The 25534-nt window shown below is 34.0% G+C and overlaps 2 protein-coding genes across 4 annotated transcripts in view; one reads left to right on the top strand and one right to left on the bottom strand.

The window, feature by feature from the left end:
• The window catches only part of LOC145270162 (uncharacterized), a 77799-nt gene extending 77676 nt beyond the window's left edge, over positions 1–123 (bottom strand). Inside the window, exon 1 of the mRNA XM_080125776.1 lies at positions 64–123. Coding sequence (XP_079981902.1) covers positions 64–108 — 45 coding nt within the window. The 5' untranslated portion in view covers positions 109–123. The remainder of the gene's footprint in view (positions 1–63) is intronic.
• Positions 1–25534, top strand: part of LOC145270163 (uncharacterized) — a 70032-nt gene that overhangs the window by 11785 nt on the left and 32713 nt on the right. For 2 of the 3 annotated variants that reach the window (XM_080125782.1, XM_080125780.1), the window contains exons 1-4: positions 244–374; positions 6571–6619; positions 17920–18112; positions 24006–24196. In XM_080125782.1, the coding sequence (XP_079981908.1) occupies positions 6590–6619; positions 17920–18112; positions 24006–24196 (414 nt within the window). In that variant the 5' untranslated portion in view covers positions 244–374; positions 6571–6589. Of the gene's footprint in view, positions 1–243; positions 375–6570; positions 6620–17919; positions 18113–24005; positions 24197–25534 lie in introns of those variants that run through there. The other variant, XM_080125781.1, reaches the window with a different exon arrangement.

The raw sequence follows: 25534 nt of genomic DNA, 5'->3' as shown, positions 1-25534 counted from the left end.
ACCAGATAAAAATTTACCATTTGTAATATTTGTAATAATAATAAAAAAATAGTCGCATCTTACAATTTCTCGAAGTTGCGTTAGTTTTAACGTCCTAAATTGTCGCATGAACAAAAAAAAAATGAACGAATCTATTAGTAAAATAGTTAATTAAAATTAGTAAAATAGAGTTATCCCCCTTAGAACAGTGCCGACGTCTAGAAGAGTGCGTGATCGCCGGTAGACAAATATTTACCTTTGCGAGGACAGGTTAATTCGCCAGAACTCCCCAGACAAAGGTGCGTGACGTCACGCATAACATCTTTGAAAGAAACACATTGTAGATTTTTGTATTCTCCCTTCTTTCCGACACGGAAATAAAAAAGGATCTATGTGTAAGTGTTTTATTTATTTATTTTTTTTTATATATTTCACCCCCCCCATTTTTGTGGGCATTTTTTTACGACGTGCCCCAGCAGCACTAGCGTAGTATAAACAACCCCGAACCTCCCCATGTTAAGAACGGTTTTCGAAATAAACAATCCCAACCTCCCCATGTTTAGAATGACGGGTTTGTATAATTATACACACGGATTCGAAAAAGTTGCCAAAAAACAAATATATAACAAATAAATGTTATCAAAGGCAAAATAAGTTACTTTTTTTTACCTAATTAGATATATTTTTTAGTGTTTTTATTTAATGTAACATGTTTATTACGCTCGAAAAACATAGTGTTTACCGATGTATTGAAAAATTAAAAATGGCGCCCGACACTCTCTTTGACATGGTAAGTTTGGGAAAAAGGGTTAAAAATAAAGAACTAGACAAAATACTATTAAAAGCCCACCGAATATATGTCAGCCTTTGTCACGGTAGCATATATTGAGCGAGTTTCTAATAGTATTTTGTCTAGTTTTTTATTTTTAACTCCTTTTCCCAAACTTACCGTGTCAAAGGGAGAGTCTGTCGCCATTTTGAATTTTCCAATACATCGGTAAACACTGTATGTTTTTCGAGCTTAATAAACATTTTACATTAAATAAAAAGGGTTTGTATCACTGTACACATAGATTCGAAAAAGTTGCCAAAACAACAAATATATAACAAATAAATATTATCAAAGGCAAGATAAGTTACTTTTCTACCAAACTGGATATATTTTTCGTGTTTTTATTCAATGTAACATGTTTATTCAGCTCGAAAAGCATACAGTGTTTATTGGAAAATTCAAAATGGCGCCCGAGTCTCTCTTTAACACGGTAAGTTCAGGAAAAGATGTTATAAATAATAAACTAGACAAAATACTGTTAGAAATTCGCTCAATATATGTTACCGTGACATAAGTTGACATATATTCGGTGTTTTTTTAATAGTATTTTGTCTAGATTATTATTTATAACACCTTTTCCCAAACTTACCATGTTAAAGAGAGTGTCGGGCGGCATTTTGAATTTCCCAATACATCGGTAAACACTGCCTGTTTTTCGAGCTGAATAAACATGTTACATTGAATAAAAACACAAAAAATGTATCCAGTTTGGTAGAAAAGTAACTTATCTCGCCTTTGATAATATTTATTTGTTATATTTTTGTTTTTTGACAACTTTTCGAATCTATGTGTACAGTAATACAAACCCGAAAAATATCCAATTAGGTAGAAAAGTAACTGATCTTGCCGTTGATCACATTTATTTGTTATATAATTATTTTTTGACAACTTTTTGGAATTTATGTGTACAGTAATACAAACCCAGAACGGCCTTCGAGGTTGGGAGTGTTTATTTCGAAAGCCGTTCTTAACATGGGGAGGTTGAAAGTCTTTATATTATGTGGTAAAAAAAAATGGTGCTAGTGCAGAGAGTGATCCGCGCTATTTTTTTAAAAATCGTATTTCCATGTTTAATTAAAGTTTTATGATATATTTTTTTATTCAATTGTAAGGTTGAAGTATACACTATGTACAAAACACCCTCCCCTCCCCATGTTAAGAATGGCTGTGGTAGGTGTGTCAGAATTTCGTGAAAATAGTGAATAATTCCACCTCATCTTTCCAAGCTTATAACTCCTCGAAAAATGTAATTCAAGCCCTAATTTTTTTTTCAATTAAAGGAGCAAGGACCAAGGTTTCATTAAAAAAAAAAAAAAAAAAATGTGTTGTTTTTTTTAAAAAGGTTTTAAACTTCGGACTTTACAGGTAAATTTCTAAAAAACAGTTCTTTTTTTTTTGTTGTTTTAAATTTGAATATATCATTTATTGACCTTTTCTTTTCAATTTGTGATATATAACACTTTGCTACATAAATTAATTATTTACTTTTTAATAGACATTTCAAAATGGGAGGCGTGAATTATTCGACCCCCTGTCTTTCCAAGCTTAAAACTCCTCGAAAAATGTAATTCAAGCCCTAATTTTTTTTTCAATTGAAGGAGCAAGGACCAAGATTCCATTAAAAAAAAAGAAAAAACAAATAACGTGGTTTAAAATAAAAGGTTTTAAACTTCAAACTTTACAGGTAAAATTCTAAAAAAACACTACGTTTTTTTTGTTTTAAATTTGAATATATTATTTATTGACCTTTTCTCTACAATTTGTGAGTAAATTAATTATTTACTTTTCGGTGAGTAAATTATTTACTTTTTAATAGAAACTTGAAAATGAGGGGGGGGGCGTGAATTAAAAAAAAAAAACGTTTGTCTAAAATATTATATTCGGTTTATTAGAAAGAACATAAAATTTCACATTGACCCTGAAAATAGCGTAAAAATTGAATCAATAGAAAAATTTTGATAGATTTTAAAGTTTAAAAATTGAAAAATATTGAGTTCGGAAAATTCATTACTGTTTTTAAAAAAAAAAAATTTCTATTACTTTTAAAACAACTTTAATAGTTTATTTTGGAAGTATAATCCATAAAGAAAATAAATAACCCACTTTTAACGGAGAAATTACGAGATTTGTATATTTTATTCATGTTAGGGGTGTCAAAAATTCCTACAAAAATTCTGATACACCTAGTGATCTGGACGTAAATAATAACGTTATTATTTAAAAAGCCATTCTTAACATGGGGAGGGTGTTTTGTATCTATTCTATACTTTAACCTTACAATTGAATAAAAAACATATCATAAAACTTTAATTAACAGTGAAGAGGGACAGAAAGAAGGTAGATTGAGAGAGATAGAAATTTGTAACATGGGTATGTAACATAGTCATTACGTTTGAACCATGTTTGTTACAGTAACAAACCTCTCTCAGACCCCCCCCCCCACGCCGTCTGGTATCATTGAAAAGTAACACCAAACAAAAATAAATACATCCGATTTGGCTTCGCTTTCATTTTTAGCAAAAAGGCATTTATTACCGTTACTTTCTAAACAATGCCTGCTTCTTGTTTTTTTTTTTTTTCTAACTGTTCATTTCGTCTGTCATGAGAGTAACAAAAAACCCTGCCGTCTCGACACCAGCTTAAAAGTTTCTCGCTGCCACTGCAGGGACACCTATCCATCTCATTAGGCACACGTTTTTCTTTGTCTCCTTGCCATGTGGTGCATTTTTTCCTCCTTTTTTTTTCTGATGCCAGCCCGTGCACACTTGCCAATTTGTATACGCGCTGAAAACTGCTGCTGCTGCTGCTGCTAATACCTTAGCTAATCATTCATTCTTTGGCTGCTGCTGCTATCTTGTAACACGCTCATATGTGTTCTGTTACAAGTTAGTCTGGTTTATTATACAGGGTGTTTCAAAAGTCTTGGGAACATTACAAATGCGTATATCTCATGAACTATTCCAGGTAGAAAAATGAAACTGGTGTCATTTTAAAGCTTGCTTAATCAAGTTTTTGGTCATACTAATGATTTTCGTCTTATCTTTCCATGTGCAGTAATGGCGTTCTCTAAACAAGACAAGGCGTTTTGCGTCCTCCAATTTGCAAAGACTGAATCGTGGACATGTGTTCAGCGTGCATTTCGCAGGAAATTTAAAAAAGAAGTCCCTGAAAGGAAACCCATTGTCAGATGGCATGCTAAATTTGTGAAAGATGGGTGTTTGTGCCCAAGTAAGCGAACAGGTCGCCCTTCAACTTCAGAAGATGCAGTTGAGCAAGTCCGGACAGCCTTTCAGCAGAGCCCCCGTAAATCAGTGAGAAGAGCCAGCAGGGAACTTCAGCTTGCTCCAGCAACTGTCTGGCGTGTCTTAAGGAAACGACTGCAAATGGTACCTTACAAGCTCAAGTTGGTCCAAAAGTTGAAGGACACTGATAAGCCACTTCGCCGTGACTTTTGCATTGCAATGCAAGAGAAGTTGAAAGATAACGGCTTTGATGACCGGCTTGTTTTTAGCGATGAGGCGACCTTCTATCTGAATGGCAAAGTTAACAAGCATAGCACTCGCATATGGGGTACTGAGTGTGACTTTTTCCTTTGGGGCTTTGTCAAGCAACAAGTCTATGTGCCGCCCCTTCCAAGAGATATTGACGAACTAAAGGCTCGAATAACGGCAGTTGTGGGAACCATTGACGTCAAGATGCTGGAACGCGTTTGGCAGGAAATGGACTATCGACTAGATGTCTGCCGTGTGACGAATGGTGCTCATATTGAGCAAGTTTGAAGATTCCCCACAAAACTTGAAACTTTAACCTTTCCAACGGTACCAATTTCATTTTTTAACTCCTAATAGTTTTTGAGTTATTAAAAATCTTTATGTTCCCAAGACTTTTGAAACCTATCCATCTCATTAGGCACACGTTTTTCTTTGTCTCCTTGCCATGTGGTGCATTTTTTCCTCCTTTTTGTTTTCTGATGCCAGCCCGTGCACACTTGCCAATTTGTATACGCGCTGAAAACTGCTGTGCTGCTGCTGCTAATACCTTAGCTAATCATTCATTCTTTGGCTGCTGCTGCTATCTTGTAACACGCTCGTATGTGCTCTGTTACAAGTTAGTCTGGTTTATTATATAAAGGGCAAGTGTAAGTGTGCATTAAATAAAAACAAATAGATAACAATTTACAAGAAGCAAGAATTTTAAAGTCTCTGGCAGGGATGGCTAGTTCCAATATAAATAACTAGCATTTCGGCCTGGCGTTGCCTAGGTGTTTGGATGTGTTTGTTGAGCAAAAAAAAAAAAAAAAAGCGGTCAATTTTTTTAAACTTTAACCCCTTAACATTTATTGTTTTGGGCTCAAATCAAGTTATTAAGTTAGATCCATGTCCAAGGAACCTATATCTAAAATTTCAATTGTTTAGACCCAAAATTGGCGGAGAAGTTTGGTAGAGTTCTCAAAGGTCAAATCATTGAACTTTGACCCCTTAACAAATTTCTGGCGGAAAATGGATTACAAATATTTTCCCAAATCTTCATATCCTGTATATTAAATTTCGAGTCTGTAGACTTAAAATTGACAGAGTTATTGCATAGGGAAATGTACACAGAGACACAGATACACACACAGACACGTTCACTTTTATAGATATATAGATTGCACGGTCACCAAAGGTTTTTTTTTTTTTTTTCCTTTCTGTGAGAGTGGGTGAGTGGTTACCGGAAAACCTGGGTGTGCCAAGTTTGTATCTTGTTTGCTCCAAACCTGACCTTGTGTCTGACCTTCTGGAGAGGAATTAAAAATAATTTCCGATTTTTTAAAATTTTTACTACAGCTAATAATAAATTTTGAGGGTTTGCATTACTGTACACATAGATTCAAAAAAGTTGTCAAAAAACAAATATATAACAAATAAATGTTATCAAAGGCAAGATAAGTTACTTTTCTACCAAACTGGATATATTTTTTGTGTTTTTATTCAATGTAACATGTTTATTCAGCTCGAAAACCATACAGTGTTTACCGATGTATTGGAACGTTCAAGATGGCGTCTTATTCTCTCTTTAACACGGTAAGTGTGGGAAAAGATGTTATAAATAAAAAACCGGATAAATTCTGTTAAAAACTCGCTCAATATATGTTACCGTGACATAGGTTGACATATATTCGGCGGGCTTTTAATAGTATTTTGTATAGTTTTTTATTTATACCACCTTTTTCCATACTTACGGTGTTAAAGAGGGTGTGAGACGCCATCTTGAATTTTCCAATACATCGGTAAACACTATATGTTTTTCGAGCTGAATAAACATGTTACATTGAATAAAAACACAAAAAATATATCCAGTTTGGCAGAAAAGTAACTTATCTTGCCTTTGATAACATTTATTTGTTATATATATTTGTTTTTTGACAACTTTTTCGAATCTATGTGTACAGTAATACAAACCCTCAAAATTTATTATTAGCTGTAGTAAAAATTTTAAAAAATCGGAAATTATTTTTAATTCCTCTCCAGAAGGTCAGACACAAGGTCAGGTTTGGAGCAAACGAGATACAAACTTGGCACACCCAGGTTTTCCGGTAACCACTCACCCACTCTCACTGAAAGAACACGAAAAATATATCCAGTTAGGTAGAAAAGTAACTTATCTTGCCTTTGATAACATTTATTTGTTATATATTTGTTTTTTGACAACTTTTTCGAATCTATGTGTACAGTAATACAAACCCAATTTTGACCTTGTTTTCTTTTCTCTTCTTTCAGGGACACTTAACCCCCGACCATGACGCAGATATCCAAAAATAACTTCACGGTTTGTTCACATTTATTTCCTTTTGTCTTTGACATAATAATCGAAAAAGTTGTCAAAAAACAAATATATGACAAATAAATGTTATCAAAGGCAAGATAAGTTACTTTTCTACCTAACTGGATATATTTTTCGTGTTTTTATTCAATATAACATGTTTATTCAGCTCGAAAAACATACAGTGTTTACCGATGTATTGGAAAATTCAAAATGGCGACCGACTCTCTCTTTAACACGGTAACTTCGGAAAAACGTGTAATAAATAATAAACTAGACAAAATACTGTTAGAAATTTGCTCAATATATGTTACCGTGACATAACTTGACATATATTCGGTGGTTTTTTAATATTTTTTTATCTAGTTTATTATTTATAACACCTTTTCCCGAACTTACTGTGTTAAAGAGAGAGTCGGCCGCCATTTTGAATTTTCCAATACATCGGTAAACACTGTATGCTTTTCGAGCTGAATAAACATGTTACATTGAATAAAAACACGAAAATTATATCCAGTTTGGTAGAAAAGTAACTTATCATGCCTTTGATAACATTTATTTGTTATATATTTGTTTTTTGACAACTTTTTCGAATCTGTGTGTACAGTAATACAAACCCAAATATTCAAATGAAAAACAAAAAGAACATCAACTCCGGTAATTTTTTAGCTTTCATTGTTTTGTTTTGCAATGCAAATATAAACAAAAATAATAGAAATATAAAACTAATATATTAGAAATATTCCAATGAAAAATAAAACATAATATCGTTTGCTTAAAAAGTATAATAATTAACACAAACATATCGAATAATGGTGCAGGGCTGCTTCCCAACGTGGTTGTTTTCAAGTCTAATGTAAATAAATTCTTGTTCAGCCGTCCATTTAAATAATAAAACCCTACTTAAGTTCTACGATTGGTGATCATTAAAGTATTGTATCACTTATTAACCATTATCCTCAAATGGCCTTTGTATCTTGATAAATGATGACCCCCCCCTTACCCCTCCCAGTAAAAATAACAAAACAAAACAAAAATACGATGTTCTGGGTTTATTTCTATTGGCATAGAATATGTGCCTATATAAAAGATGGCTTTCCATGCGGTAGGGACATCTCCAGAGAAGATCCTAACTTACCCTATATGTGCTTCCGGGTTGCACTTGCTCACACTACGGCATTTATATTTACTTTCTATCACCCCCCACAACAGCGGAGTTACTATCTTTAAAAGCATATCTGAGAAAATTGACTACGCCCTATCTGCTTATCCTTCAGCTAATATTCATGTCTGTGGAGACTTCAATGTTCACAATGTGGAGTGGTTAACTCACTCAAACAAGACCGATGATGAGGGAAGGTTCTGTCATGATTTCTCCATTGCTTATGACCTCACTCAGATTGTTCATGAACCCACCCGTGTTCCCAATACTGACGGCCAGTATACAAGTCTCCTAGACCTCTTTCTCGCAACTTGCCCTAAACTGTGTTCAGCTTCTGTTCTGTCTCCACTTGGATCTTCCGACCACTCAGTTGTATCAGTTAAGATAAAAATGAATTGTAATAAGTCCTCAGATGTACCTTTCCGTCGTACAGTATATCGATACTCTATGGTTGACTGGGATAGCTTCCGTACATTTATATCAGCTCTACCTCTGCGTTCCATGTTTAAAAAGGATGTGTCCTCTATAGTATCAGACCTGACAGAATGGTTAATTGTAGGTATAGACCGTTTCATACCCTCGAAAAAAAGCAAAAACCTAACAGCCAGCCGTGGTTCTCTCCAGAATGTGCTGCTGCCATTGCGCATAGAAATCACTTTTTCCATAGCTACCAACGTAATAGATGTACTGAAACTAAAGCTGCTTTCAGAACTGCCAGCAACCACTGTAAAAAAGTAATAAAGAATGCAAGAGAGTTGTATGCTCAGTCCATCAAGTCCAAAGTAGCTGAGCAGGGGCTTGGTTCCCACCAGTTTTGGCAAATAGCAAACAGAATCCTGAACAGAAGCGTGTGCTCTATCCCAACTCTCATAAATGGACCTGAGGTAATTTCGTCAGCATCAGACAAAGCCAAACTCTTTGCCAAGAACTTTGCAGCTAATTCTAACCTTTGTGACCAAGGCTGCCAACCTCCAATATTTCCTCCTGTATCAAAAAACATACTATGTGATATACAAATATCTGTACGTGATGTTGCCAAGCTAATCAAAAATCTTGATTCCAGTAAAGCAACCGGCCCTGACGGTATTCCAATTATAGTACTCAAAAAACTTAAACCAGAACTTGCGCCTATCCTTACAAAACTGTTTAAACGTTGTCTTAAGGAGAATTGCTTTCCGTCACTCTGGAAAATCTCATCAGTATGCCCTGTATTTAAGAATTCAGGTGATCGCTCATCTCCCTCACAGTACAGGCCAATAAGTCTCCTGTGTGTCATGAGTAAGTTGCTGGAATCTGTGTTAAATAGAGAAGTAATCAACCATCTCAGCAAAAATAACCTTCTTAGTGACACGCAATATGGTTTCCGTTCTGCTAGATCTACAGCAAATGTGCTTACAGTTATATCGCATAGGATTAGGGAATCTCTCGACAGAGGCTACCTTTCTAGGGCAATTGCTCTTGACATATCAAAGGCCTTTGATAGAGTATGGCATACAGGTTTACTTCACAAGATTCCAGCTATGGTATAGCTGGAAATGTCTTCTCAATTATTTAATCATTTCTCTCTGATAGGTTCATAGGAGTAGTGGTTGATGGGCAAAAATCAGAAGCTCACAGTATTAATGCTGGAGTTCCTCAGGGGTCCATCCTGGGCCCAACTCCCTTCCTGATCTATATTACTGATCTTCCAAATCACATCCTTACATCATTTGTAGGCATTTATGCTGATGACACTACTATCTATGGTAGCACATCTAAGACCGTAAACGACCACGTTCTCTCTGATTCTCTCTCCTCTGATCTTGAGCAAGTGATGCAGTGGGGAACGAGGTGGCTTGTTACTTTTAATGCATCTAAAACCAAGCTTCTCTCTTTACATCATCAACACTGATCCCCATCTGGCATCAATTGAAACGAATGGCTCTCGTCTTCAGGAGGCCTCAAGTTTTGACAAGCTTCTGGGCTTGACCTTTACTCCTGATCTTAAATGAACATGTACATTAAATCCGTTGCCAAGGCCGCTGGAAAAATAGTGGGATCCTTCTATCGATCCAGTAGATATCTCACTGCTGATGCAATTCTCTATCTATATAAGAGCCAGGTACGTCCAAGGATGGAGTACTGTTGCCACATCTGGGCAGGAGCTGGCAGAAAGGACTTATCCTGCCTTGATAGAATTCAAAATAGACTTCGTAGCCTTGTGGGGTATATCTATGGTCCCCCCCCTTCTCGCCAAACTTTCACAAGAAACACCTGTCTAGCAGAAAACACTATCACTAATTTCTCCCACTCTTTATCTGTGCCTAAACCTAAACGTAGATTTCATGAGCAAAGCTTCTTTCTTAGAACTGCACGCCTGTGGAATTGTCCTCCTTTTTCTGCTTTCCAGCTGACTACAGTATGGTTGTCTTCAAGTCTAACGTAAACAAGTTTTTGATTAGACATTCCATATAAGTTAACAAATTTACTGAATCTCCATTACTAACGATTACTATATTGTCCAATTTCTACTGTACACTCTTTAACCTTTATCCTCGAGTGGCCTCTTGGCCTTGATAAGTGGTGATGCCTATGTAAAAAAAAAAATGAAGTTATTTAAACTCCGGGATCAAGTTTGGTACTTAGGCACTTATGTTACCATGCTGAAATAATAATGTGATTATTTAGAAAGCCATTCTTTATATAGGGAGGGTATTTTGTAACTATTCTGTAGTTTCACCTAAAAATTTAATAAAAAAAAGATCTCGTAAAATACTGTACTGAAGTAATGTGATTATTTAGAAAGCCATTCTTTATATAGGGAGGGTATTTTGTAACTATTCTGTAGTTTCACCTAAAAATTTAATGAAAAAAAAAGATCTCGTAAAATTGGAATTTAACTTGAAAATACTAGTTTTTAAAAAATAGTGTGATAACAAAAGTGCATAAAGACCTCAAGTTTTTTACAAAAGAGTCACCACTTATCAAGGCCCGGACGCGCCTCGAGGATTAGGATTAATGAGTGTACGGTAGTTAATGGGAAAATATCGTAGTAATCGTTAGTAGTGTTAATTTGGTAAATTGGATTACTTAAGGGGAGAGCTCATGAAGCTCTTCATTAATTAATGAAACTTTGTTTCTTTTTATCGAGAAAAAGCACTCAATCCTTTCATGCATTTTTTAATGAGATCTGATGAACTCCTAGCACTTGTAGGCCTGGATATGACCTTAAACTATATCTGATGGTGAGGCCCAGCTTTGGGGAGTGTGGAGCCACCCTTTAATTGCCATTGCTCCCAGGTCCACTCTGAGCCGGAGTGGTAGTACCTGTTAGGGTCCCCAACTATGGGCTAAATAGAAACTGACTTTAAAAAACAAAAACAAATATATTCTATCAAAAAATTTTTCTTCAAAATCACTAGATTCAGCATTAAATAACCTGAAAAAGGTTGATATGTTGTAAAACAAAAACAACTAACCAACCAATCCTCTTAAAACAAAATATTTTAATGACATCTGATAGAATTCCTAGCTCTTGTGCCCCTGACTAACCTGACAAAAATTCCATTCGGTACTCATAGAATTTCTGTAAAATCCAAATACTGTGTAAAATCAAAATACCCTTTAAAATCCAGAATGGAAACATCAATATATTACATATGAATGAGTCCCCTGTGGAATTTCCACAGGTCCCGCTAGTTTGTATTATTTAGAGTCCATGGGCTATTGTTCTCATTTTGAGTGTTAGTGTCACGTTTCCGCCAATGTTGTGAAAATGACACTCAAGATGAGAACAGTAGTCCGAAATACGGATACAGAAAAATACAAACCAATCTTTTTGACATGCAAATCTGTCATGAAATGATGATATCGTATTCCAAAAGTCATGTAAATTGATCAAGCGGTTTATTTTTTTTTTTTAACTAAGAAAATGAAGTTTTATGACGAGTAAGATGGGAGCAGGGATGTTGTTTTAGAATGTGTTAAAATTCAAGGATGACAACTCAATTCGACTACCGAGATTTTGTTTGTATTCAAAATAAAACTTTTTTTTTTGTAAATTTTAATCTTGGTTTAAAAAAAAAAGAAAAGACTACTTGATCAATTTATATGATTTCTGCATATATATATATATATATATTTGGATTTAGTTGAATTATGGTTAGGTGGGAGCAGGGATGTTTGAGAATGTGTTAAAATAACTTCAAGTGCATATATATATATTTATATTTAGCCAGTAGAGTTTAGTTTCCTAGAAGTACATCCAATGAAACAACATGTGTCTACCAAAGAGTGCTCAATGAGTGAACAGACCAGGTATATTAAATTTATTTATACAAACGTTAATGGCTACATATGTGCATACATGTTTCTGTAATCACCCGCGTTGGGGGATTATGTCTTCAGGCCAAGAGTGTTATCGACAATAATTCTTGGCCTGAAGACATAATCCCCCAATGCGGGTGATTACAGAAACAGATATGCACATATGTAGCCATCAATGTTTGTATAAATAAATTTAATATATATATATATATATATATATATATTAAAAAGTTTGACTTATGTCCAGGTAACCTACATCTAAAATTCCAAATGTTTAAACCCAAAATTGGCGGAGGAGTTTGGTAGAGTCTACAAAGGTCAACTCTTTAAACTCTAACCCCTTGGCAGCCAAATTTTCATCCAAAAACTGATTAAAAAGCTTGCTGCATATCTGAATACCCTTTATGTAAAATTTCAAATGTTTAGACCAAAGATTTGCTGAGTAATTTGATAGAGACTGCGTGGGTCAATTTTTTTAAAACTTTAACCCCAATTTTGCCCCCTTAGCATTTAATTTCAGTGACTCTTTCCCCTTGTAACACCAAACAGCGTTCTCTGTTCGAATGGTATCTCCATGGAATCAGCTACCCATATGGTACTATCGCTTCCCCAGAGAGAATTACTTGGTTGAGAAACGTCCTGGTAATGCTGTTACATGATAAGGGCTGTCCCCTGTTCATGTAAGTATAAAAATAGAGAGATTAGTTAAAATGAAAATAAGAGAAAGCAGAAATCGAAACCTGGACATAAGTTTTAAAGAACAATAGGTTTAAATGGAATGTCCAGTAAATTGTTAATTCGGATGAAATAAATAATAAATAAACTATTCAATTGTTAAAAGAATGTGGATAATAAAATATTGGTTAAATAAATTAGATATGTAGGTTAAATTCCTTTGTGGAAACAACACAAGAAAAATAGGTTATTGGGAAATCAATGTCGGAAATGTGCAAAGTCGCGCATGTTGAAACACGTGAATTTTGCTCACGTGGCCGGGATGCATGGATTTCTCAATATAGGAAGTGGGAGTTAGTTGGTCGCAGAGACAGTCAGAGAGACAGTCAGGAGAGACAGTCAGGGGAGACGGTCAGTGAGAAAACTCAGAGACAGGCGGACGTCTGAAGCGAGACGTCACTTCAGAAACTAAAATGTTAGACACGATATCCAAACGAACATGTTAGAAACATCAACAAGACGGGTCGAGATATCGTTGGCTATGGGTATGGGTCACTTGTCTTCATTGTGTCGTTACAGGCAGCTTCCCATCGTCGACTTTAATGGAATTTAACGCTTATACAAAAATAGCGAACAAATGCATTTTTATAAAAATACTAGCATTTCAGCCCGGCGTTGGCCAGGTGTTTGGAGGTATGTTGAGCAAAAAAAAAAAAATGGTTAACTCTAGAAGTGTAAGCCATTTTGAGTTTCAGATGGTTCGCTGTTACACACAAGTCCTGGGAGGTGACTTGTTTGTAGTAGACAGTTCCACGGAACAAAATATTCTTACCGTGTGGAAACCCGGGAAAAGAACATGTGAAATTGCTCCAGAAAAGGTTTAATATTTATGAAGCAATTCTGGTTTCTGATTCGTTGGTAGCAGAACGTGAATTTGATTCGTCAGTTCTTAGCAGCATCGTTTATAAATAGAATCGTCCGACTGTGTGGGATCATACCCCATTAGAAAACAAAATATTGCAACATTAACTTTTTAACTTTGACCTCTATTATGACACCTTAACATTTATTGTTTTGGGCTCAAATCAAGTTATTAAGATAGATCCATGTCCAAGGCACCTATATATAAAATTTCAAGTGTTAGACCCAAAATTGTTGGAGGAGTTTGGTAGAGTTCTCAAAGGGCAAATCGTTTAACTTTGACCCCTTAACGGTTCTGGATATGACCTTAAACTATATCTGATGGTGAGACCCCAGCTTGTGGGCTTTGGGGAGTGTGGAGCCACCCTTTAATTGCCATTGCTCCCAGGTCCATTCTGACCCGGAGTGGTAGTACCTGTTAGGGTCCCAACTATGGGTTAAATAGAAACCGACTGCAAAAAAAAAAACAAATATATTCTATTAAAAAATCGTTCTTCAAAATCACTAGATTCGGCATTAAATAACCTGAAAAGAGTTGATATGCCATAAAACAAAAACAACCAACCTTTGCTCCCTTAACAGCCAAATTTCTGGCCGAAAACTGATCACAAAGATCTTTCCAAATCTCAGTACCCTGTATATCAAATTTCGAGTCTGTAGACTGAAAATTGACAGAGTTATTGCGTCGGAAAATGTACACAGACAGACAGACACACAGACATGTTCACTTTTATAGATTAAACAAAAATATGTACGTATACATAAATATATAGGGAAACAATTTTGTGTTTACTATAAACTTTTTACCCAAATATTATGCAAGTATAAATCATGTAGAATATCTGCATGAATATAATTACACGTAATAGTTAACTAAAGATGATCATCCCACCAGAAAACCGAAAAAACCTAATAGGGAATTAATTAAAATGAATGTTTAAAAAGAATATGCAAATTAGTTAGATCTTTTGCTAGTGAATGCAATTCCACAACCCATATATAAGAAAATTGTATTTTCTTTTTGAATAAATAGAAAAGAGGGTTTTTAATAGGAATATGAATACACACAAAAGAAAAACAAATTTATAGGAGTATAGGTAGATATATAGACAAGCAAACATTTAATTCTCTCTTTCTTCATTGAAAGAGAGTGAAAGAGAGAGAAAGGGAGAGAGAGAGGCACATTCATACACATATAATTTATTAGTAAGCAAAACGCGACACAAGGTCGTATTTAATGTGGGGTTAAACCAGCTCCTCGAAAAAAAGGCAAAAGGGTCACTAATAATTGTCCCAGTATAGAAGGGTTTCCCCTCCATTGACTGGTACAAATTACCTTAAGTGCAGCAATGCAGCATTTGCAAAACAGATACTACACTTTGATCCTGGCCCGAAGGCCAAGAACAATAGGGTATTTATTTGCTCCCCCACCAAACAAATTAGGCACAAGGCCGATTTTTAACGTGAGGAGTGAAGGGGAAAAGGGGACCAGCTCCCCGGGGAGTAGGGGAGCTGGATAGTTACAATTGGTATGAAGGGTTGCCCCTACATTGACCAAGGTCTTATATGTGGGGTTGCCCCCACATATGGTCTTTGCTTGCAGCATCTGAAGAACAGATACTACACTTTGAGATATTAAATCTTTTATTCAGGCAAAAAAAAAAAACATGAACAAAAAACTTAGGCACAAGGCCAACTCAAAAGGGGCGCAGATGGTGGTCGTTGGTCATCCTTGTCACTCAAGAACTAAACAAAAGTTTCTCTTAGCTAGAATCTTCTTTCACCATAATACCGCATTCGCCCTTTCGTACTTGGGGACGTCCTACTTGGCACCCAATTGTTTAAAACATTTTTTATTTCCGTGTAAAAACAAAAAAGATAACAATGATGATACGATAATTCATTTGTGTCGAGGCCGGGGGGGGGGGGGGTTAGTAGGAACTCCCAACCTCGTCTAGTTGCCGAGAACAACAGAAAAAAGGCAAGCCCCTTTTCTATTTATTTAATGTATTTATTTGCTTCCCCACCAAAGCAAATTAGGCACAAGGACATTTTTAATGTGGGGTAAAAACAAGCTCCCCTAAAAGTAGGCAAAAAGAGGGCACTCTGGTTACCAAAAATAATAATTGTCCCCAGTATAGAGGGTTTCCCCTCCATTGACCGGGACATTTAAGATTTAATAATGAGGAGCATATTTTTATAAACACCAGTTGAAGCCAGACGCATGCTATGTCACGTCCGCCGACCCCAGAATGTAAGCTTCAACTGTTTTAAAACAATAGAATTATTTACATTCTCTCTTTCAATGAAGAAAGAGAGATAATGGGGAGTAAAAGAGAGAGAGGGGGGGGTCATTCATACCTAACGTTTAAACATTTTGTTTTTGTATCCATGAGTTCTTTCGGGTTTGACCTTTCAAATTCTAAGGTCTTATATCGTTTTGCCTTGGTTCAATATTATAAACAAACTGTCATTCTTGGCTTGAGTCATAGCAGAACATTTTCAAAATCACAAGCACCTGCTTAACACATCTGCACCTCACAAGTACAGACCAAGTTAGGCACAAGGTTCATTAATATAGAAGCCCCCAGCTCCTTCAAAAGAGGCGCTCTCCATTGTACCACACGCGTATGTAGTTCTATAATCCGGGGGAAAAAAAAACCTGTATACATAATAATCTACAAACTCCTGAAACATTTAAAGATATTCTAAATCCTCATATTTGGTTTTGAATAGCTTAAAATATCTACTATAATTTAAAGAAACTTTCTCTGTATGTTTGTAAGTGTAAGAGAGTTCGTTTCCTATGGATTCCGAAATAGCTGGGCTGATCTTTTAGAAATAGAAGGTACTTGATGTGTCTGGGAGTGTTCTTACGTAGGTCTTGTATCGAGTTGCGTCTGATAAGTATCGAAAGTCGATAATCGAAAAATCCGATTAAAGAAGGCAGTTTGATTTTTTTTTTTTTTTTTTTTTTTAATTACATTTTCACCCCAGAGAAGGCACATTGCCACTTTGATGTAGGGGGCTACTATCAGGGACATAAGCTACAAGGCTACTATGTAGGGAGTTGGGCAGCAAGATGTCGGTTCACGTTACACTTTCAAAATCACAAACACCTGCTTAACACATCTGCACCTCGCAAGTACAGACCAAGTTAGGCACAAGGTTTATGAATGTAGAAGCCTCCAGCTCCCTCAAAAGGGGATACGTCATTGTGCCACACCCACTAACTTTCCCCCCTTGTAAATGGCAATCGCTTGTGCTTTTATTCTTTGCCAATTAAATGAATGAATGAAACTAGCAGGCCGCCCAGCGTTGCCCGGTCATAAGATACACTTAAATATTACATTTTAATTCATTTTGTGACAGATCATAAAGATTTTTTTGCATTTTCTGTATTATTATTCTCATCTTGAGTGTCATTTTCACAACAGGTCGGAGCTTACCGTGGTTGAAACGTGAAACTAACACCCAAGATGAGAACAGTACAGGATGGAATGATAAAATTGTCACCCTAGAAAAGACGGCATGATTCCATTTCCATTTGATGAAAACCGGTTTCCTTTTCTTTTGTTGCAGATCATCTACTAGTTGGCGAGTTGTGTACAAATCCTAAGAGCGATAGGAGCCTTCTATCCTGTCTGAAAGTGACACAATGTTCAACGAGCGAGATCGGAGATGCGCCGTTGTACAACTCATGATCTCTACCGATCCAAGTTATGACAACAGGACCATTACCAACACCCTCAAAATGCATTGCTGGATTGCCAATAGCCTTCTATCCTGTCTGAAAGTGACACAATGTTCAACGAGTGAGATCGGAGATGCGCCGTTGTACAACTCCTGCTCTCTACCAATCCAAGTTATGACAACAGGACCATTACCAACACCCTCAAAATGCATTGCTGGATTGCCAAGAATAACAGGAATGTGTCCAGGGTGATGAAAACAAAGTTTCCGGCTACAATTATGGTCTCACTTCCCTTATTTTGTCCTTTAGTCCTCACATGCAAAATTTTTCTGACAAAGGGGGAAGAATTGCTGTTTTCTAGGTCAGAATTTATTCCATCTAACACTTATTTGTGGCAAGTTTTTGATCTTGAAGTATTTTTATTTATTTTTTTTTTTTTACATCCATCTGACGGTTGATAATATTTATTTAGGTACGTATTTGTTTTTTTTTTTAAATCTTAACTTGAAAACGACAAGAATTTCAGATTTGAACTTTTTTTCTCTACAGACCCATCCAAGCGTTAGGATTAGAGGTACTGAGGCCAATTTCACCCCCGTGCAGTGTGCAGATCCGTCATGTGCAAACGAAAAGTCTCACTTGCACTGTCCGTTTTGTGTGAAAGCAGAATGTTTTCAAGATTCGGCCATCCTGAAGGCTCACTATCATGTCAAACACGTCTACAAAAGTGTAGAATTTGCAGGTAACTACAACTGTTTTTGTTATATATATACAAATTTACTTTTAATCATGAATAACAAAAGTCTTCCTTTCCTAATTGCAATATTTAAATTTTGTATCCCTAAAAACATTATGAGATATATATATATATATATATATATATATATATTAGTCATATATATATATAGTCATAAAATATATATATATATATATAGTCATATATATATATAGTCATAAAATATATATATATATATATAGTCATATATATAGTCATAAAATATATATATATATATATAGTCATATATATATATAGTCATAAAATATATATATATATATATAGTAATATATATATAGTCATAAAATATATATATATATAGTCATATATATATAGTCATAAAATATATATATATATAGTCATATATATATAGTCATAAAATATATATATATATAGTCATATATATATAGTCATAAAATATATATATATATAGTCATATATATATAGTCATAAAATATATATATATATATAGTCATATATATATATAGTCATAAAATATATATATATATATATAGTCATATATATATAGTCATAAAATATATATATATATAGTCATATATATATAGTCATAAAATATATATATATATATAGTCATATATATATAGTCAGAAAAAATATATATATAGTCATATATATATAGTCATAAAATATATATATATATAGTCATATATATATAGTCATAAAATATATATATATATATAGTCATATATATATAGTCATCAAATATATATATATATATAGTCATAAAATATATATATATATATATATATATAGTCATATATATATATTGTCATAAAATATATATATATATATATAGTCATATATATATATAGTCATAAAATATATATATATATATATAGTCATATATATATATAGTCATAAAATATATATATATATATATAGTCATATATATATATAGTCATAAAATATATATATATATATATATAGTCATATATATATATATATATAGTCATAAAATATATATATATATATATATATATATATATATATATATATATATATAGTCATAAAATTTGCAGGTAACTACAACTGTTTTTGTTAAAAATTGAATCATAAACAAACAAAAATATCTGTAAACAAAACAATACACAGATTTCACAAATTTTTAGTTAAAGACACATATTTATAATGTCTTGAAGTATGAAAGGAGTTGTGTTTGAAGGCTATATCAATGCAGTTCGTAGGAAGCAGCATGGACGTGCTTATTTACCAATAACTATGACCGTTTTTGTTAAGAATTGAATTATAAACAAACAAAAATATCTGTAAACAAAACAGTACACACATTTCACAAATTTTTAGTTTTTTTTTTTTACATGGGAGTCACCACTTATCAAGACCCGGAAGCCACTCAGGGATAAGAGTTATTGCATGTACAGTAGTCAAAGGGATAATATCACATTTCACAAATTTTTGGTTAAAAATTCCTCTTTATAATGTTTTAAAATATGAAAGGAGTTGTTGTGTTTGAAGGCTATATCAATGCAGTTCGGAGGAAGCAGTGTGGACGCGTTTATTTATCAACATAATGTGTCATACAAGATGGTAGCTGTTGATGTTCCTAATTTTTGAGAGTAGTATCACTTCTTCAGAGAAGAAAATAAAAAGAAACATATACAACTATGGCGAGGCTTTCTTTTATCTGTTTTAATTTTTACTTGCAGTTCATAACTTTATGTGTATATATATATATATATATTAAATTTATTTATACAAACATTAATGGCTACATATGTGCATACATGTTTCTGTAATCACCCGCGTTGGGGGATTACGTCTTCAGGCCAAGAATTACCGTTGAGTTTTCGACGGTAATTCTTGGCCTGAAGACGTAATCCCCCAACGCGGGTGATTACAGAAACATATATGCACATATGTAGCCATCAATGTTTGTATAAATAAATTTAATATACCTGCTCTGTTCACTCATTGAGCACTCTTTGGTAGACACATGTTGTTTCATTGGATGTGCTTCTAGGAAACTAAACTCTACTGGCTAAATAAATATATATATATATATATATATGAACTTAAAGTTATTTTAACACATTCTCAAACATCCCTGCCCCGACCTAAATATATATATATATATATATATATATTACTAGACTAGCCGTGACCCGTTGGGTCAGTATGTTGTATTAGCTATGGAATTCATGTATGAGCGTGACACTTGTGACGAAAAGAAAATAGTTTTTTTTTTGACATAACAGAAACATTTCTATGAAAGTATATTAAAATGAAAAATCACGGACGGATCACGCAAACATGAAAAAAAAAATCTTCCCTATTCGTGTAAAGTTACCTATTTTTCCGAATAATTGCTCAAAAATCGAAAATTAAACATGATTTTCCTACAAATCGAACGCTGACGAAAGTCATTTAGCAGCAAAAACGCACATGAACCTACCGATGAGAAATATAAGAATGAAAAACCCATATTGAAATCCTTCAACCAAGTTACAGAAACTTAAAATGAAAAAAAAATAATAAAACCTGAAGCAAAAAAATAAAACCTAAATAAATAAAATAAAATAAAACTAATATTGAAACAGATTAGTAAATGTGTCAACAAATTCACCGTTCTCATACAACTATTTTGTATCTAGACATGTAAACAAAAAATAAAAAAAGAAGGAAGGAAGGAAGGAAAAGGGACGGATAGAGAGTAGTAGTAGTAGTAGTAATCTTGCTTTACTACAATTGTTCTTATGTTTGTCCACGGGTTAAAGTTGTTTAGTTGTAATAAAGAATAGTTGCAAAACACCCCTACTCTTCCCATGTTAAATAATAATTTCCAAACAATAACGTTAATATTTCAGTGTGTAGGTCAAAATCTGCAAAAGAAGCATTGTGTTTATTTGTTTACGTTATGTTCTTAACAAAGACTGTAAAATAACTTTTTTAGATTAAATTTTTTTAAACTTATTACACAATAGAAAATCTTTACAATTTAATAAGGAACATATTTCATATAGGTTTCATTAAAAATATTCAGTAGATAACGAGAAAAATAGAGATGAAAATTTCAAAAGGACTGTATAACTGGTTATGCTCAATATTAGTCCTCGCCAGTGAAAGTCTTTGTTATTGTTATTCTATTATTATTATTGTTTAAAACATTTTGTGTTCTGCTCTTTCGCACGAGGACTAATTTGGAATAATCTGACTGCTACTTTCGTTTTAAGTGATATTTTCTACGTTTCGACCGATGTAACTTTCTTTATGTGTATCTTGTCAAAATCAAGAACCCTCCTATTGATGCTCTTTTCTGCTTGCATATATATGTCAGGTCATGTCATATGCTACTGGTACCATCTAACCCAGTACTACCTGCCTCATGCTCGGGTCACCGGCGACTAAACTGGTTCCCCCACCAGACTTGTTTGGTGAGGAGGGCGGCTAGTCTCCCTGAAGGTTTAAAAACAAGACCTTCCAAAGGGCGAATGAACTCTTTTTCTGGGTCAACGGCCAACTAGTACCGTGTATATTTGTGTGTGTGTGTGTGTATTGGGGTGGAGAGGGCTCCCGTAAGCCGTGGTGAAGGCAACCTTTCTAGGAGAAGCAAATCTCTGATTTAAAAAACCATAAAGCGGAAGACCATTACCCGCATTAAGCTGGTCCGCAGTTTAATTTGTTGCTGGCTATCTTGCTCTTGCTTGTTGCTGGATCTCAACATTTTGAACCGAGAGAGAGACTTAGCTGTCGTACAAAGCTAAGACTCTGTAACATAATATTTGTATAGATACTCCCTCAGGCATTTGGGCTCATGGATTTTAAATGTCTGAGGGAGTGGCACTCGTCTGACAAGACGTTGCAATCATCATATATATATATATATATATATATATATATATATTATAAAGCTTCCATACAAAAGAGACGTTAAGAATCTCCCTCTATTCTACCGTTATATTGAGCTTCAAATTATGGTCCTCTTTTCAAAGCATTCACAACCAGCACTCCTCTAACTACAGCCACTGTCAGCAATTTCCCTTACTCTGTATCTGTGCAGAAAACTCTCAGTGGCAAGAATTCCAACGTGATTTCCAACGAGATTAGAATGTTTATTTCACTTAGTAGGAAATAGACACCCAGTTTCTCTGTAACGGCAAACAACAGTTCAGTGTCTTTTCTTCCCTCCGCCCCACTCCCGATAAGTCAAATCAATTTCAATTCTTACAATAATAAAAATATCTTAATGAACTGGGTTTATATATATGTATATATATATGAGCAAACAGTTAAAATATGTTAAAAAACACTTTGAAATGAGTTAAAAACATATTTAATCTGAAAAGGAAACATTAGATAAATGGATAGTCCTTAATCTGCGGAGTTTCGAAGAAATACTCTCCTTCTCATCAGAGGGTAGGAATTAGCAAAATGCGGGATCGTATTTTGCATGCAAAAGTATTTGATGAAACAACAAGTAAGTCAAAGATCTTACTTGAAAACCAAAAAAGTGAAGCAGAGGGAATATGGTGAAGAAAAAGGTGATTACACATGAATGGATAGTCTGGTGGAAGATAAAAAATCCAGTGACGGTAAAATCCAAATGTAAAACTTCAAGAAAGTTAAAATATATATTTTATGTTATTACCGTTTTATCTGGTAAAAATATATTTGCTCTGCAATAGTATTGAGCACCTTCAAGTTTTTACTATATACCAGTTTTGCTATATATATTATATATATGTAATATTTAAAATATGCATCGGTAGAAGTTGGTATAATAGTTAAATGAAACCAATTATCCAATGAAAAACTATAAAAAATTAATAATTAATGAAAGTTTGAATTTCAAAGGAATATGCAAATTAGTTAATCTTTATGAAGTCGCTTGCAAATTCTTGACTGAGTATATTAAGAAGTTTGTTTTCATTTTGAAATAGAAAAAGTAGGCTTTTAATATCAATATCAGTGCGACAAATAATTGAACTTTATATGTGTAGAGATTAAAACTAATTTGGATAGTAATGTTCCTATTTACGATGCCCCCCACCACCACCACCACCATCACCACCACGGGACAGAGTTGGACACCGGGGTCGTTTTTTAACATGGAGAAAAAGGAACAAAAAATAAAAACTGTCTCGGTTGTGAAGGATTTCTCCTCCACTAACTGAGAACAAGAAATTGGAGTTACTACACTTTGATCTTGGTCCGAAGGCCAATGTTGTCGAGATCATGATGCTTGTTTGTCTTTTTAAAAAAATTTTTTTTTTTTTATTTACATGTGTAGGTTTGAAAATCTTGCGCTGCTGTGACCATTATGATATTGTTGGCGTCATAAAAGGAGAAAAGAAATTCAAACAAGCCCATTGGCACCGTTACTTAGGAATATGCAAATTAGTTAACTTTTATGTAGTCGCTAACTGAGAACAAGAAATTGTAGCGTTTGAAGAACAGATACTACACTTTGAGATATTAAATTTTTTATTCACAGGAAAAAAAAAATACAATTGGGAAAATGAACAAAAATTTTAGGCACAAGGCCAACTCAAAAAGTAGGGAGGAGGGTAGGGTTTTTTGGTCCATCTCGCTCTGTTGGAAATTTTAAAGGATTTCTCTTTTATCATAGCTACCCTTTTAAATTTGTATTTATGTGTTTGTGTGTGGGGAGAGGGGGTGTTCCTACTTTAAACCCAATTTTAAAACATTTTTTATTCATACCAAAAATACGAAAAACATCTTCAGGAACAGATACTACACTTTGATCTTGCCCCGAAGGCTAATGTCATCCAGACAATGGGGCTTGTCCATTTTTTAATTTTTAATTTCTTATTTATGCCTAAAGGTTTTTAAAAAAAATTTTTTTATTTATTTATGTGTGTAGGTCTGAAAATCTTACGCTGCTGTGACCATTGTGATATTGTCGGCATCATAAAAAAAGAAAAGAAATTCAAGCGTGGCCATTGGCACTGTTACAAATGCCGCAATGGGTTCCTTCGACGAAACGAAGCCATGAAACATTACAAAACGCACTTCCGAAAACCAAAAACAACATTCCAGATTCAAATCATGCAAGTAAGACCTGTTTGTTCACAATTTAATTAATACTAGCAGGGGGTACCCGGCGTTGCCTGGGTGTTTGGAGGTGTGTATGGTTTTGGGTAAATCAAAACTCCGGTAGGGGGGGGGGTTAAAATAAAAAAAAAATGCTTTGGTAGGTAAGTATGAGGATCGAACCCGAACCCTTGAGGCAAAGTTGGAAATTAAAGTGTGAAAAAAAAAGCGTGCGACGTTAACCATTGGGCCACCGCGAAATACTAACGCAAACACATTTGAATTTATTTAACTATTTAGAATTGGCAGGTGCACGTTTTAATGACTTAATGAGGTCAACTTTGACTGCGGGGGTAGTATTTCATTTACTGCGGGAACGCTTTTTTTAAAATTTTTATTTTCCCAAGATGTTGGGGGGGGGGGACCAGCTCCCTATAAAAAGGGGATTGTCCAAATTGAATAGCAATTGTCTAATATAAGGAAAATATTTCCACATTGATCAAATCTGGTTGCTTTCGGACATTTCCGACGGTCACGACCGGAGAAATACCGCCAGAATTAGTGTCGCTTTTATTATACGAAAAAGCCTAATCCACATGCGGCGAGCAAAAAATGCTGAATATTTATCTTTCCAAATTCGAGCAAATTAAATAGACAGGCGACCTCTGTTATTAACTCGTAGCTATTATGATTTATATGTGATATAAAAAGTTTTAAGAAGTTGTGAGCCGACTGACCGCTTCTTGGGAAAAAGCCATTCTTGGACATACACAAAAAACAAACATACATACACACATTTTCGCTTTTTATATATATAGATGGACAAAAGGTTCACTATTTCCTAAATGAATGTTTATCCACTTTCATTCTAACATAATTTCTATATGTACTATTTATTTAAAAGAAATCTACATTCGAAAAGTAATCTCATCTACATATCAAATTAAAGAAAATCTATTTTAATAGTTAGTTCTATGTTATTCATTGTTTGTTGTAAAAGAATTTTCTTTTATTTCAAAATATCACTTACAGTTGATTTAATTTATATTTAATTTATTTTCAATTATTATTAGCTTAAAAACAGTAGTAAGTTTATTTACTGTAGCTATGAGAGTTACTTCCCCTTTAAAGTATGAGAGTTATTTCCCCGTTTAATTTTCATAGAAAAAATCTACTTTAATAATTAGCTATATGTTATTAATTGTTTATTGGGATAGAATTGTTTTAATTGTTCTATTTAGAAATATCATTTGAAGTTGATTTATTTAATTTATTTTTAACTCGATTTATATGTAATTAAATTTATTTTTTATTTAGTTTATATGTAATTTATTTTTTATTTAGTTTATATGTAATTTA

Source organism: Euprymna scolopes, chromosome 46 (assembly GCF_053919585.1).
Source record: "Euprymna scolopes isolate OS-2025 chromosome 46, ASM5391958v1, whole genome shotgun sequence".
Lineage (NCBI taxonomy): Eukaryota > Metazoa > Mollusca > Cephalopoda > Sepiida > Sepiolidae > Euprymna > Euprymna scolopes.
The sequence above is the reverse complement of the archived record's forward strand: the minus strand, read 5'-3'. Positions and strand labels throughout refer to the sequence as shown.